Here is a 14,327-nt window from a genome sequence, read left to right as displayed (position 1 = left end):
TCACTTTTTACTCATGTTCTTATGATTTTACATCTTTTAAAAATTTCTTTACTATCATTTTACTAGAGTCTTAGAGGAAAGAGGCAGAACATGCATGGCCTATTATGTTATGTTAAACCAGAAGTCCTAATTATTTGAGAAGACAAATCAAGCTAATTATATTTTTCCCTGACTTTCTTGATCTTGATACTTCTTTGTTCATTTTTATGTAAAGTGAGCTTTCTGGGACTTTCAAAAGGAGTTGTGGTTCAGGATAGCTTTTCTAACTTAACAGAACCCCCTCTTCTGTTGTTTTCAAGTAGTATTCAAAAATAGGGTGGCTTACTTTCTCAGTTCCTATCTGTGCCCTTACCTGACTTTTATCTGGGCCTTCTCTTTCCTTTTCCCTGGTGTCCCTGTGCTACTTACTTTTGATTCTACTTCTGCCAATTTCTCCTTTTAGTGGGCCACTGTCTGCCAGGAGTGGTCCTTGGCGCAATTTGAAAAACTCCCAGGTACTGTGCTACACTGTTCCAGCCCTTTAAGCCTTACCATGGACCCTTGCACTCAGCTGCTGTTGGATTGGGCAAAACTACTTTTTAGCTGTTACTTTCACCTTGGTCTTTTGGGCTTTCAGTGCGTGCTTCTTGGCTTTATTCAGATTTTCCTGTGCTCAGAATAGGTCAGATGTTCCGTTCCTTCCCTTTGCTTTTTCCTGCACAGATGCTAAAACCATGGATGTCTTGTGGCTGTTACTGCTTTGTTTTTGCCCATGTATATTTGGGGTCCATGAAGGTATCTTGTCACTTGGTTTTATTGTAAACTTCCATGACTTTTTGGTTTTGCTTTGTAGTTGCTTTTTCTGTTTTTATGTGTCTGTTCAGAGAAATTTAAAAACTTTGCCACCGTCTTCCTAGAATCTTCTTCCCTTCTTTGTAGAAAAATTTTTTAAAAATTCTGTGGCTGCCAATCCTATATGCTTATGTTTGATTCATTTCACTATAAATTGGCCCTTGATAAGTACCTAAATGTTATTTTTTTACTTAATGTTCGTATTAAGTAGCATTCATTTATTGAGTATGTAACCAATACTATTTGAATAGATCATCTCCTTAAAGTAAGAATACCATTACCAAAATTAATTTAGCCATTTATTAACTTACACAGGTAGAATGTTCTATTAGCTGCCAGTGTTACAGTGATGTGTAATATTTATACATGTTGGCTATCTTTGTCATTTGTGAATTCAATTAGATAGTAAAAAGTGATAGGAAAAAGGAAATTATTCGGATATACTTTTTGTAGATTCAGCAGATGTATGTGCAAGGCACTGTGGTAGGTTCTGAAGATAGAATGGTTTATAAGACACAGTTCTTGTATTGAAGACCTTACTGTCTTGTGAGGGGGGACAGCTGAGTACACAGGCAATTAGCATGTTTATTTATTTATTGGAAGTACCCCCATAGGGATAAATGTAAGAGCAACCAGCTTTTTACAGGAAGGAAGGAAAAGGGAGGAAAACGCTAGCTCCCTAGAATCCCTTTATAATTTTTTCAATGTAACCTCAAAATAATTTTTTAAAAGTTGGATGGTTTACTTCATTCTCTCCAAAAAATAATCACATATTTTATTCTTTCATTTGGTCCACTGGAGAGCAATTTTGCATTTTGTTTTTCTTGATAAAACTCTAGACTAACTGAGGTAGAACTAAGTAACTCCCTCAGAAATGTAGATTGAGAAATTAAAAAGGAACTGAGGAGAAAATACAGCATAAAAATCTTTTTCCTTCGTATAATGAGTTTACTTCACTTACTTGGGGGAAACAAGTCTGTGTGTATGTGTTTGTATTGACAAGTTAACTATAAATTCATATAAGCTAAAGATAATATTTTTCTTTCTAGATCCCATACAGTGGTCCACAGACCAAGTCCTGCATTGGGTGGTTTGGGTAATGAAGGAATTCAGCATGACTGACATAGACCTCACCACACTCAACATTTCTGGAAGAGAATTATGTAGTCTCAACCAAGAAGATTTTTTTCAGCGGGTCCCTCGAGGAGAAATTCTCTGGAGTCATCTGGAGCTTCTTCGAAAATGTATAAAATTGGAATTATTATTTATTTACATTGTAACTTAAGCTTAATTTTCTTTGTAACTTTGTTTTCATCTTAATTCATTACTAATAAGCAAATAATTATTAAGCAATAATTAACATTAACAGTGTAAGGCTGTGCTGAGAGCTCTATATGTATTAGCTCTTTTAATTCCTATAGTAATGCCATAAATCATTGCTTTGCTTATTTTTTAGATGGGAAAGTAAGGCTTTGAAAGACCCACAAGGTTACAGAGCTTGGGAGTGGCAGAGCTGGTATCCAACCCAGTTCTTAAATCAGATATTGTGTTCTACACTTAGCCCTCCTTATATATTCTAATCGTTGCCTTCTGTTTCATCAGTCAGTTCTTCCATTTACTGCTTACCTTCTAGAAATTTAAGATCATTTGTTCACAGGTGACTTCTCTCCCATCATCTTCATTATTAATGGCTTAAATCTTTTAAAATTTCTTTACTATCAATTGAATAAGATCTTAAGAAAGCAAGAAGTGTAAGTGTGCAACTACCATCTCGAATTGGAAGCCACTGGTTAGAAGTGTTTCCATTTATAACTCGTAAGGCTCCATAGATATTATTATTATAATTAAGTAACTATATAAGGAAATTAGGAACTGCTTGCCTATCTAAGAAGAAAGAGCTCAAATAAATGCAAATTATTTCAGTGACTATTAAGGCATCTGTTAAAACATCATAGCGGCAACCCATTCCCTCACAGTTTTGTGTATCAGAAATGCTAGCCAGACCCATACATTTTTCAGAATGTGTGACTAGGACAAACTCTGACTTTGCTTTTGTAACAGTTGTGGATGAAAATGTAAGCAGTAGCATTTTGTTATACTATGTGCCCAACAAAGGGAGAACTCTGGTGGAGGGATTTTCCACAGTCATTTAATGCTTAGAGTTTTTATCCAAGATGACTTCTGTACTGTTGAATAAGAAATGAGCTCTGGAGAGAGGCTTTTCATTGTTTATGTCTATAGTTTTACTCTTGTATGGATTCTCTTGGATATATATTTTTTAAAGTATCTATGACACTAGAAGATATACTATAATACATTCATTGCATTTATAGGATTTATTTCCAGTTTCAGTTCTCATTAGATAAATTGATGTCCTGGTTGAAGGTTTGTCTTCGGTTTCTTCTCTACAGAGTTTTTCAGATGAATAAGGTAAATTTTGAATTGTTTCAGGTTCTTAACATATGAGTCATGTTTATTGAAACTTTTTTTTGTGGGAATTCTCAGTACAGCAAGGATAGTGCTTTGACTATAGTTTCATTTTTCCCAAATTCATGATTCTTCCAGTCTCTCCAGGTCAGCTCTTTGTGTGGTTGTCTCTTTTGGTTCTCTAAGTGCTTCTCAAACTTTAAAGTTCATTCATAGGCTTTTCCTAGTACAGAAATCAAAGGAGTCTTGCATATCTTTCCATTTCTGTGCAGTAAAATGGGTCATCCTCAGAAAAGCTCTGCTCTGGAACTTTGCTTTGTTTTCAAAAGCAACAAGCCTCACAGCCTAGATGAGTGTCTCTTGGAATTCCTTGCTTGTCCAGCCATGATTCTCTCTCTGCTCTGGCTGGGAAATCCCGTCTGATTTGGGAATCTAATGCTCAGTTCTGAATGTGGAGACTGGCAGGTTGATGTGTAAGGGTATTTCTGGCAGACTTTCTATAATTCACAAGTGTCACTTCCCAGAACAGGGTCCTTTGAGCACAGTCCAGCTCTCTGGTTCCTCCTTTAGAGAGAAGTTTGCAGCTGTCTCTGAAAGGCACTGATTCCTGGGACAGAACTGTTATTAACCTAGCATCTGTTATCTGTTCATCCTCAGTGATCTCTCAAGGAGAAGCAGTTCTGAAGAGGTGGAGCTCCTTCAGATATTTGTGTTGGGTTTATCCATCCAAGCCACTGCCTGTCTGCAGTTCCCCTGATCTTGAAACTTAACCAACTGTGTATCTTACTATACATGAGGAGGATGATTAGGAAATGTTCCAGTACTACCAGTTCTACACTGTACTTCTTGCTTTGAATATGTCTTCTGTCACCAAAGTCAAAGAAAGGTCTCAGTTTGCTGAGGGTTTTCTTTAGGAAAAGGAATTGCTTTATACCTTTAGTGTCTGATGTTTCTTCATAAAATGACTCCATATCCCCCCAAGGCTTTGCCTCTTAGAACTCTGCTTCCTTCGTGCATGGCAAGGATTTGGGGGGCTTCAGGATTATGATATTCAGAGTGCCTGTATGGTCTTAGGACCAAGCTTTCAAAATATCCTCTCTTTCTGTGTTCGTTAGAGTTCCCAAGAAACAGATCAAACTCTAGTCTGAGAATTAGGGTGTAGAAGCCAATTTTATAAGTTGGTTGTGCCTGTGCTGTGTGATGGTGATGCTCTCTTTTGTGGGTTTTTTTTTTTTTTTTTTTTTGAGACAGAGTCTCACTCTGTGGCCCTGAGTAGAGTGCCATGGCATGAGCCTAGCTCACAGCAACCTCAAACTCCTGGGCTCAAGCAATCCTGCTGCTTCAGCCTCCCGAGTAGCTGGGACATGAGCCATGCGCCACCATGCCTGGCTAATTTTTCTATTTTTAGTAGAGGCGGGGTCTCACTCTTAGCTGAGGCTGCTCTGGAGCTCCTGAGCTCAAATTATCCTCCCCCCTCAGCCTCCCAGAGTGCTAAGATTACAGGTGTGAGCTACCTCCCCCAGCCTCTTTTGTCTCTTTTGAAGCTAGGGTACCTCCATTCATTTAGTCACAAATGGAACAATTTCCATTTCAATAGCACTTTGCCTCTTTGAGTAACTTTTATGAAATTCTAAGGAGAATCTACCATAATCATAAGTTATGGGTATTTTTTTTTTTTTCCAGAGAGACAGTAGTTCGAGGGAGAATGCTCAGAATCAGGAGTCTGGATAAAACTATAACATCTTTAGTTTACTGAAAAATTAACTGTTTAGGCACTGTGCTGCTTAAAAACATTTTTCTTTAGTATTCACAACAATCTCATGAAGTGGTAGGTGTAAGTATCTCATTTAAACATGAGGAAATTAATGCTCAGAGAGGTTGAATAATCCATAGAGCTAAGACTTGAACCCAGATCTATCTGAAGCTAATCCCATATAAGTAAGCCCCCAAACTCAGGACCCCCAAAGAAAGCTCCCATCTTATAGATAGGATTGGGACCTCTTTTTACTTCCCCAGCCTTTTCCATCTCTGTGTGTCTGGAACTGGATCCTGACCAGGCACTCTTAGTAGAGGCTCCAGGACTCACTCAGTACCCAGAATGACTGATGGAGGGTACAATTTCAATTTCAAGAGAGAAGTATGCAATTTTTGAGGGACACAAAATAGGCTGAAGTAATAGAGATTGGGTTGTGCAAGTCTTGTTTGAGAGGTAAAGAGTAACATTTAAGCAGGGAAAAACAATAGATGAGTAATGAATGATTCTGTAAAGGCTTATGTTAGGACCTTTTATAATATAATCTTTATGTTGAGAGCTGCATTTGTAGACATGTTAAATTATTTAGTTTAATTGTAACATTTGGAACCAGTACGATTTTATTGAAAATTTAGCTATCTTTAAGTAGAAGTGTTATAAAGTTAAAGCTGTTTTATTCAAAAGTGGATGTTATAAGAGATCGTGGCAGGGAGGCCTTTTTGGCAGAGAATGTTCATCTAAATAATTTGTTTGGTGTATATTTCTGTAATCTGATCTTGAAGATTTTTATTTTTTTACATGGTTTTATATAGATAATTGATTTAGATATAGAAATTTAGAAGACCATGGTTCTCTGAATAACTTTTCTGAACACTAAAAGAGATTGGAGCTTTCCCTGTGATACTTCTCTTAAAGATATCTTTTCCTTATAAATAAAGTCAGTATCAAGTATTTTTATGCCAGTAAGTTTCAATTAATGTCTTGCTTTTTTGTTTGTTTGGTTTTAATTGTGGAGTTCCCTTTGAAAGGATCAGATTTATTAAGTTTAGTTTTACTAGGTTAGGCTTTGTATTTCTGGTTTTAAATGAAAACAAAAATTTTTTGTGTGTTTTTCAGATGTACTGGCAAGCCAAGAACAACAGATGAATGAAATAGTTACAATTGATCAACGTGAGTATTCATGCCAACAACATTTGCCCATTTATCAATAAGTAGTAAAGTAGTTACTACTTGATAACTTGATACTGCAAAGTAGTAAAAAGAAAAACTTTTTTCTTTTCTTTTTTTTTTTTTTTTTTTTTTGAGACAGAGTCTCGCTCTTTTGCCCTGGCTAGAGTGCCGTGGCATCAGCCTAGCTCACAGCAACCTCAAACTCCTGGGCTCAAGCAATCCTTCTGACTCAGCCTCCTGAGTTGCTGGGACTACAGGCATGTGCCACCATGCCCAGCTAATTTTTTCTATATATTTTTAGTTGTCCAGATAATTTCTATTTTTTAGTAGAGATGGGATCTCACTCTTGCTCAGACTGGTCTCGAACTCCTGACCTTGAGCTATCCTCCCACCTCGGCCTCCCACAGTGCTAGGATTACAGGCATGAGCCACCTTGCCCAGCCAAGGAAAACAATTTAAAAAAAAATTTTATGAAGAATTTGAGATATACAAAAAAAGTATAACTAACACCTATGTACACCATAAGAAATAAAACTTTATATAATAGGCTTAATGGCAGGACATGGTGGCTAACGCCTGTAATTCTAGCACTCTGGGAGGCCAAGGTGGGAGGATTGCTTGAGGTCAGGAGTTTGAGACCTGCATCAGCAAGAGGGAGACCCATCTCTATCTACTAAAAATAGAAAACAATTAGCCAAGTGCGGTGGTGCGCACCTGTAGTCCCAGCTACTTGGGAGGCTGAGGCAGGAGGATTGCTTGAGCCCAGGAGTTTGAGGTTGCAGTGAGCTAGGCTGACGCCACGGCACTCTGACCCAGACAACAGAGCAAGGCTCTGTCTCAAAAAAATAAAGTTTACCTGTTGCAGATCCCATTTTCCTCTCTCAGAGGGAATCAGAGAAATGATTATCCTGAATTTGATGTTTATTACTCCCTGCATATTTTATATTTTTACCAACTAAGTAACCATAAATACTTTATAGCATTGTTTTGTACATGTTTAAACATTTTGGATAAAATGGCAATATAGTGTACATATCCATTTATAATTTTTTGTTTAGCACTTATGAGACTTACCCATGTTGATATTGCAGCTCACTTTCATTCATTTTTATCACTGTTTAGTATTTTTAAAATGCTGTGAATATTATTAAGTGTTTATAAGAACGGGGTAAGATTCTCTGGTTTTAGTATCATAGGATTTCTATCCTTTAGGTATTGCCAAAGTTTTTCTCAAAGTGATGTTATGAGTTTGTACTCTCATCAGTAGTGGAACGTGTGTTCTCATTTGTCCACATTTTCTCCAATATTTGATAAACCATTTTTAGGAGCAAATGTTTTAAAAACAAATTGTTTAATACTCACTTTGTCTAATGTATATGCACCACTGAGTTATTTCAAAACAAGAATACCAGCTCTAATTCACTAAGTTAGGATTCACAAACCATAAGGCAAACATCATACTTTATCCTCTGAACTTTTTTGTGATTTTGTTCGAAACTGTTGTGGATTAAGGCTTTTTTTGTAATAAGGTCTTTTCTTGAACTCCTGGCCTCAAGCAATCCTCCTGCCTTCGGCCTCCCAAAGTATTAGGGTTACGGGTGTGAGCCACCACACCTGGCCTAATGAGATCTTTTCTTGGAGTTATTGGAGGGGCATTAGTTAAACCGATTGCATTTAATGTCTTTTAGTAATTTTTTTTCACTGTTTGTATTGGAAGAAAAAAAAAATTTTCCCCTTGTCTGTGTTTACAGCTGTGCAGATTATTCCAGCATCAGTTCAGTCTGCTACACCAAGTACTATTAAAGTTATAAATAGTAGTACAAAGGCAGCTAAAGTACAGAGAGCTCCAAGGATCTCAGGAGAAGATAGAAGCTCACCTGGGAACAGGACAGGTATTTTTGCATTATCTTGTATTTATAAAATTTGTCGACTTAGGTATATATTGTTTTATTTCACTATATGAAAATGTAAATACAGGCTACTCCTCTGAAAGTATTAGACAATAAGAAAAAATTTGGTTTTTTCCCATGGGTGAGATTTAAACCAGGGGACCTGTGTGTTGTCTCTGCCCTGTGATAATCTGGAACACTACAGCCAATGCTTATTCCTCCTGTCAATTTAGGAAATAATGGCCAAATCCAACTATGGCAATTTTTGCTAGAACTTCTTACCGACAAGGATGCTCGAGACTGTATTTCTTGGGTTGGTGATGAAGGCGAGTTTAAGCTAAATCAGCCTGAACTGGTTGCACAAAAATGGGGACAACGTAAAAATAAACCTACAATGAACTATGAGAAACTCAGTCGTGCATTAAGGTAAGTATTTATTACTTTTTTTTTCTAATATCAAGTCTTTCTAAAACTAACGTCTTATTCTAGGTGTAAACATTGTTATGTAATGATATTAATAAAGGTTTTTTCCATATATATAAAAAACTAAAATTTTCATATCTGTGATGTTAAAGACCTTTTAAAAAAGATCTTAATAATTTTGAGGTACATACAGTTTTCTTAAATATTAAGATTATTTGATTTTTTTAATCTGATTTGAAAGGTTATAATACTCTATTCAAAACCAACCTGTTTAATCTTTGAGGTTTTTATCATTTGTATAACAAATAAAGAGGTTGTCATCTGCATGGGCGAATTGAGTATAAGTTTTTAATAAATAAGCAGATACTACCTTTTGTTTTTACAAGTAGATGCAAAATATTGACCCATTTTCCTATTTTTTTCTCCATTTACAACCTTCCTAAATCTGAATATTCAACCTTTACATTGATAAAATTGGAATAAAATAAAATTATCTGGCTGGGTGCAGTGGCTCACACCTGTAATCCTAACACTTTGGGAGGCCGAGGCAGGAGGATCACCTGTGGCCAGAAGTGTATAAAGACCAGCCTGAGCAACATAGCAAGACCTTGTCTCTACAAAACATTTAAAAATTAGCCAGACATGGTGGCGCATGCTTGTAGTCCCAGCTACTCAGGAGGCTGAGGGAGGAGGATTGCTTGAGCCCAGGAGTTTGAGATTGCAGTGAGCTATGATGATACCACTGCACTCCAGCCTGGGCAGTAGAGTGAAACCCTGTCTTAAAAAAAAAATTTGTAATTTCCCATAAGTAATATGAATTTTTTTTGCCAGAAATTAAAAATTATGCTTTCTACAGTGATGGAAATTCAGTAGGTGCATTTAAGTATCTGAGAAGAAGAATATATTGGAATTATGTCTGACTTCTTTGGAGATTAAATATAGTACAGTAGTTCAGCTGTTTACCTCTGTATTTCTAAATAACATGCTTTTACTGCTTCTTGTTTCATTTGGCTATTGTCTATGAGTTTCACTGAGCCATTATGATTTAGTTCTCACCACCACACACACTCTCTCTCTCTCTCTCTTTCCATCCCCTTGTCCCAATATAATTATATGGCAATTTGGTTAGGTGAGTATTCATGATTACAGTATTATGGTCATTTAAGTACTGTCACATAGTTTACCATGATTATTTTTCTTTTCCTGAATGATCTTTTGTTTTCCTTAGAGTTCATAATTGACTAAAATGTTTTAATTTTCAGTATGCTTATCACTTAGTCTCAAACACATTGCCAACTACGTAGAGATTCTTCATATATAATCAATTACAACTGCCATTTTTGGGTGTTGATACAGATTGTATATATTTAATTCCCCTCAACATTACAGGTAAATTGTTAGAATTAATAATTAAAATGTTAATTCTCCCCAGGTTGATCTAAGTTTCAATGCAGCAGCCATAAAAATCTGAGTAAGTTTTTTCATAGAACTTGACAAGGTAATTGTAAAATTTATTTGGGAATATAAAGTACCATGATAGGACACCTGAAGATTAGCAAATTGGAAACGCTTGCTCCATAGGATATTGAGACTGACTCTAAAGCTACAATAAGAAAACAGTATGCTATTTGCTCAAGGATAAGTAGATTCCATACCATGGAATAGGGAGCCAAAAACCACTCCAAGAATAAATAAGCAATTGATTTAAAGAAACCAAATGAAGGAGACAATATTATGAGGAAAAGATCTACTTTTCAATCAGCAATGCTGGAATAATTGACTATCAATCAGGGGGAAAAGTAAAATTTGACCCCTTGCTCATACCATACCAAAAATCAGTTTCATGTAGCTTGTAGCTTTAATGTAAAAAAGTAAAATAGCAAAACATCTAGAGATACCTTCAAGACTTTGGGTGGTGGGGAAAGACATTTAAGCTGAATCAATAGGAGTCATCCTAAAGAAAAAGAGTGATAAATTGGGCTACTTTTAAATTAAGAACTTTTGTTCATTAAAAGTCATTAAGAAAGTAAAAGGTGAACCACACCTTTACACATGGGGAAAAAAGGAAAATGTCTATTCAAATCTCTCACCTATTTTTAAAATTTTTTGCCTATTGATTTGTAAGAGTTCTTTACATAGGATATTGGGACTGACATAAGACTCATGTCTGGAATATGTAAATGGGCAGTGCCATTCTTGTCAATGGGCAGTGCAATTTTAAAATAAGGACTTTGCAATCTGCCAGCCCGGAAAGGAGCTTGACTTCCTCTTTTTTTCTTGTTGTTGGAATTAGCAGTGCATAGTGATAAAAAAAAAAAAAAAAGTCTGTTTTCCAAAGGAAATATAAATCTACCTCTATTTATTTCCGTCTCTATAGAATGCAGCACTAAACTAGACTTCTAGAGTGATTTCCACAAGTTTGCTTATATAGGCTTAGAGACATTGTTTCTTTGTAATACCCCTTTCTGTTTTTCCCTACCCTCTGTGTCCTTCTAGTCCTTTACTTACACCTTTGAAGCTCCTTATTGGACTTGGGTAGTTTCTCTGAAATTTGGAAAGCCTTTACATGGTGAAATACTAAAGATGGAGGCGTGACTATATCATACAAGATTTCATATAAGACAGAAAAGAAGTGGACATTCCATAGAATGTGTATTAAAAATTTTTTCCTCTTACATGGATTCTTAATAACATAGCTTATATTTTATAGAGGACTGTGTGCTAGTCATTGTGTGCTGAGCACTCTACAAAGATTATACTTTTAATCCTCAACAGTTCTATGAGGATAAGCATTGTGTTTAACTTCACTTTATAGATGAGGAATAAAAGCTTTGAGAAAATGTGACTTTCCTGTGGTCTCAAAGATGCTAGGTTTTGAATCTTGGCTTTCTGATTCCAAGGCTCTTACTCTTAGTAGGTTCTACCGCTGCTCCCCAAGTTTTACATTTTTTTGAAATAATGACGTTCGTTTTAAAATCATTGTTTTATTATAATTGTTGAAAATATGCTTTGAAAGTTTAGTGTATAGGGTTTTGGAGTACAGGGCACTGAAATTTTCTTAAATACTGTTTTGGCATTTCCTGGTATAGTAACATTAAATGTTCTATGTAACTTCAACGTTAATTGCTATTCTTGAGGATGCAGTACTCTGCTAGGCTTCTGCTTACGGAGTAGTCTGTGAAATATTGTAAGAAGTCTGAATTCTTTATTTTTTATACAGTCCTAATGCGTTTTTCTCTTTTTAAAGGTATTACTATGATGGGGACATGATTTGTAAAGTTCAAGGCAAGAGATTTGTATACAAGTTTGTCTGTGACTTGAAGACTCTTATTGGATACAGTGCAGCAGAGTTGAACCGTTTGGTCACAGAATGTGAACAGAAGAAACTTGCAAAGATGCAGCTCCATGGAATTGCCCAACCAGTCACAGCAGTAGCTCTAGCTACTGCTGCTCTGCAAACAGAAAAGGATAATTGACCCCAGGACCTTCTGGGACTCCAAGGTCTTTCTTAAACATTTAGAGCAAGTATGGCTCTTACCTTTATTATTGAATTTAAATTTTCTTTTATTTCTAGACTGTACAATCTGATGCATGGTTTTTTTATAAATATTTCATACTCTTGTGAATTTGGATCTTTTTACTTTGAGCATATATTTTAGAATATGTGTACGTTAAAGGATCACCGCAATGTCTGCAGCGTGAAGGCAGGTTCATTGTGGAATAGTTTAACAGTCAGGAAAGCTAAACTGGTCAGTATTAATGTCTAGCCCTACCAAAAATAGCCAGTAGCATCTGAAAATGAAAAATGAAGTATCTCCAGGAAACAGTCTGGCATAACTATTTTTGAAAATATAACTGTTTCCCCTCTCTGCTGCTTTAGATGTTGCTTTACATAGAACCAGAAAATGGAATTTCTCAGCTAAAGCATGTGTGCCTGTTTCATCTAATCAAGCAGAGCTAAAATGTTCATATCTAATAAAATTATAATAATATTAATTACTAAACTAAGAGTATCAGGTTATTAAAGTAATTTATGTATTTGCAAGCGAAGAATGATAAGTTGACTGGCAAAAGAGCAGTGCTGAAGAAGGAGATCCAGGTTTAAATCTGGCTTAACGCAAGCCAATTTTAAGGATTTTCTGTATAGATTATCCATAATGTCAGACCAAGAATTTAAATTATTTTGAGAGAGGCATTTAATTCTAATAAACCAGCTATTACAAAAATTTTAAAATGATCTCTGTTTTTCCTGTCAGAGATTTAAAAAACTGAAAAGGTATACCTCAGCCAGAAAATAAAAGTTTGGTTTGGTTTGGTATGGCTTCCTTTTTTTTTTTTTTTTTAATTAACCTATAGTGCCGGTTTATTATGCAAAGCAGCTTATATATTCCTGTGTTTCTGATAAAATGAAGACTTTAAATCAGTCAGCAGTAGTTTACCTTTCATGACATTAATAGATTACTTGCAAATAGTTTTAAAAGGAAAATTTGATCTCTACTATAGGCAGTCTTCTCTTTAAAATAAAACTTCCCATTTTTTCCTTTTGGATATTACATGTGTGTATACAAATATCTATACATATGTCCAATTGATCATTTTATACCTATATACACACATATATGAAGGCATGAAGATATTCAGAATGAAAATTATTAAATAACTTATTTGAAAAATTCAAATTTAATAATTCTTATATATGGAATTCTTTACACGAGCTAACACAAAACAGAAATGGCTGTCTTTTTTTCCTTCTTTTTTTTTTTTTGTTTTTTTGTTATTTGTTTTAAGGTGTTAAGCACAAATCATGATATGAGAGACTGGCAAATAACTTTTAATCCTCTTATGACAGAAGGTCGAATCTTAGATATTACTTTATGCATCTTCTCTGTCATTTCTTTTAATCCCATCCCCCAAAACAGCTTTATAAGAGCTCGGCTAATGCTTTTGACTAACTGGAGAAAAGGGCCATGGTAATACAGGCAAGGTGGCATTGTTAGCAATCGCTGCTACCAGTACTAAATGGTGGTTTGAAAGGAATCATAGGAGGCAGGGATCTTAGGAACAAGGAAGAGAAGAGAAAGGGATCTCTGATCTCCTTTTCTGGTAACTTTATGTCGAAACTTTAAAAGCTGTGCTGTAAGACTACAAAATGTACTCGCAGTTCATTTCTATTACTATATCAGGTCCCTTTGAGATTCTCCAGTAGGTATATAAGAAGAGTATCATTTGTACTTCCATTTTTACTTGTTTATACGAACAAATTATTAGTACAAGTTGGGTACTGTGATTGCAAGGATGTCTGAGTAGAATAAAAATGTGAAATAATATATGGAAGCTCTAGCTTCCGGTAACAGCTAAACAGAAAGTTTTGCACAATCCTTTTATGGCCTAAGGACTTAACAATTCACTTACAATTTTAAAAAATAATATAGCCTACTCTTCTGGTATATTATCAAGAGCTTAAGAATCTTGACTTAGACATAAAATGCTTTGGGGAAGACATATGTTAAAGTTCTAACCAAGATGACAGACTTATTTATGTTTCAATTATATATATGTGTGTTTTTAAGGCAAGAACACATTTCTTTTAGACCCTTAAAATCAAACTATTGTTTTTCTCCTTAAAGCATTTCCCAGATGCTTTTTTTGATAACCACATTTTATTCATTTTTTTCCTTTGAACAGACACAGTTCTCATACATGATCAGATGCTTTTTTTTCTTCTTTACCTCTCTCTTACCATGATTCTGTACACCATAACATAGGTAAAATAATGTAACTAATTTCTCCAGTTGATTCAAGAAATGTTCATTGCTTTGTCTCAAGTTATATAT

General features: G+C 35.4%; 1 protein-coding gene across 2 annotated transcripts in view; it reads left to right on the top strand.

The window, feature by feature from the left end:
- Positions 1-12,558, top strand: part of GABPA (GA binding protein transcription factor subunit alpha) — a 34,638-nt gene extending 22,080 nt beyond the window's left edge. For both annotated transcript variants that reach the window (XM_069472416.1, XM_069472415.1), the window contains exons 6-10: positions 1,881-2,075; positions 6,128-6,181; positions 7,933-8,073; positions 8,304-8,496; positions 11,741-12,558. In XM_069472416.1, the coding sequence (XP_069328517.1) occupies positions 1,881-2,075; positions 6,128-6,181; positions 7,933-8,073; positions 8,304-8,496; positions 11,741-11,969 (812 nt within the window). In that variant the 3' untranslated portion in view covers positions 11,970-12,558. The remainder of the gene's footprint in view (positions 1-1,880; positions 2,076-6,127; positions 6,182-7,932; positions 8,074-8,303; positions 8,497-11,740) is intronic.
- The last annotated feature ends 1,769 nt before the right edge of the window (positions 12,559-14,327 follow it).

The sequence above is a fragment of the Eulemur rufifrons genome, chromosome 7 (assembly GCF_041146395.1).
Source record: "Eulemur rufifrons isolate Redbay chromosome 7, OSU_ERuf_1, whole genome shotgun sequence".
NCBI classification, from domain to species: domain Eukaryota; kingdom Metazoa; phylum Chordata; class Mammalia; order Primates; family Lemuridae; genus Eulemur; species Eulemur rufifrons.
This window is presented reverse-complemented; position numbering and strand designations above follow the sequence as displayed.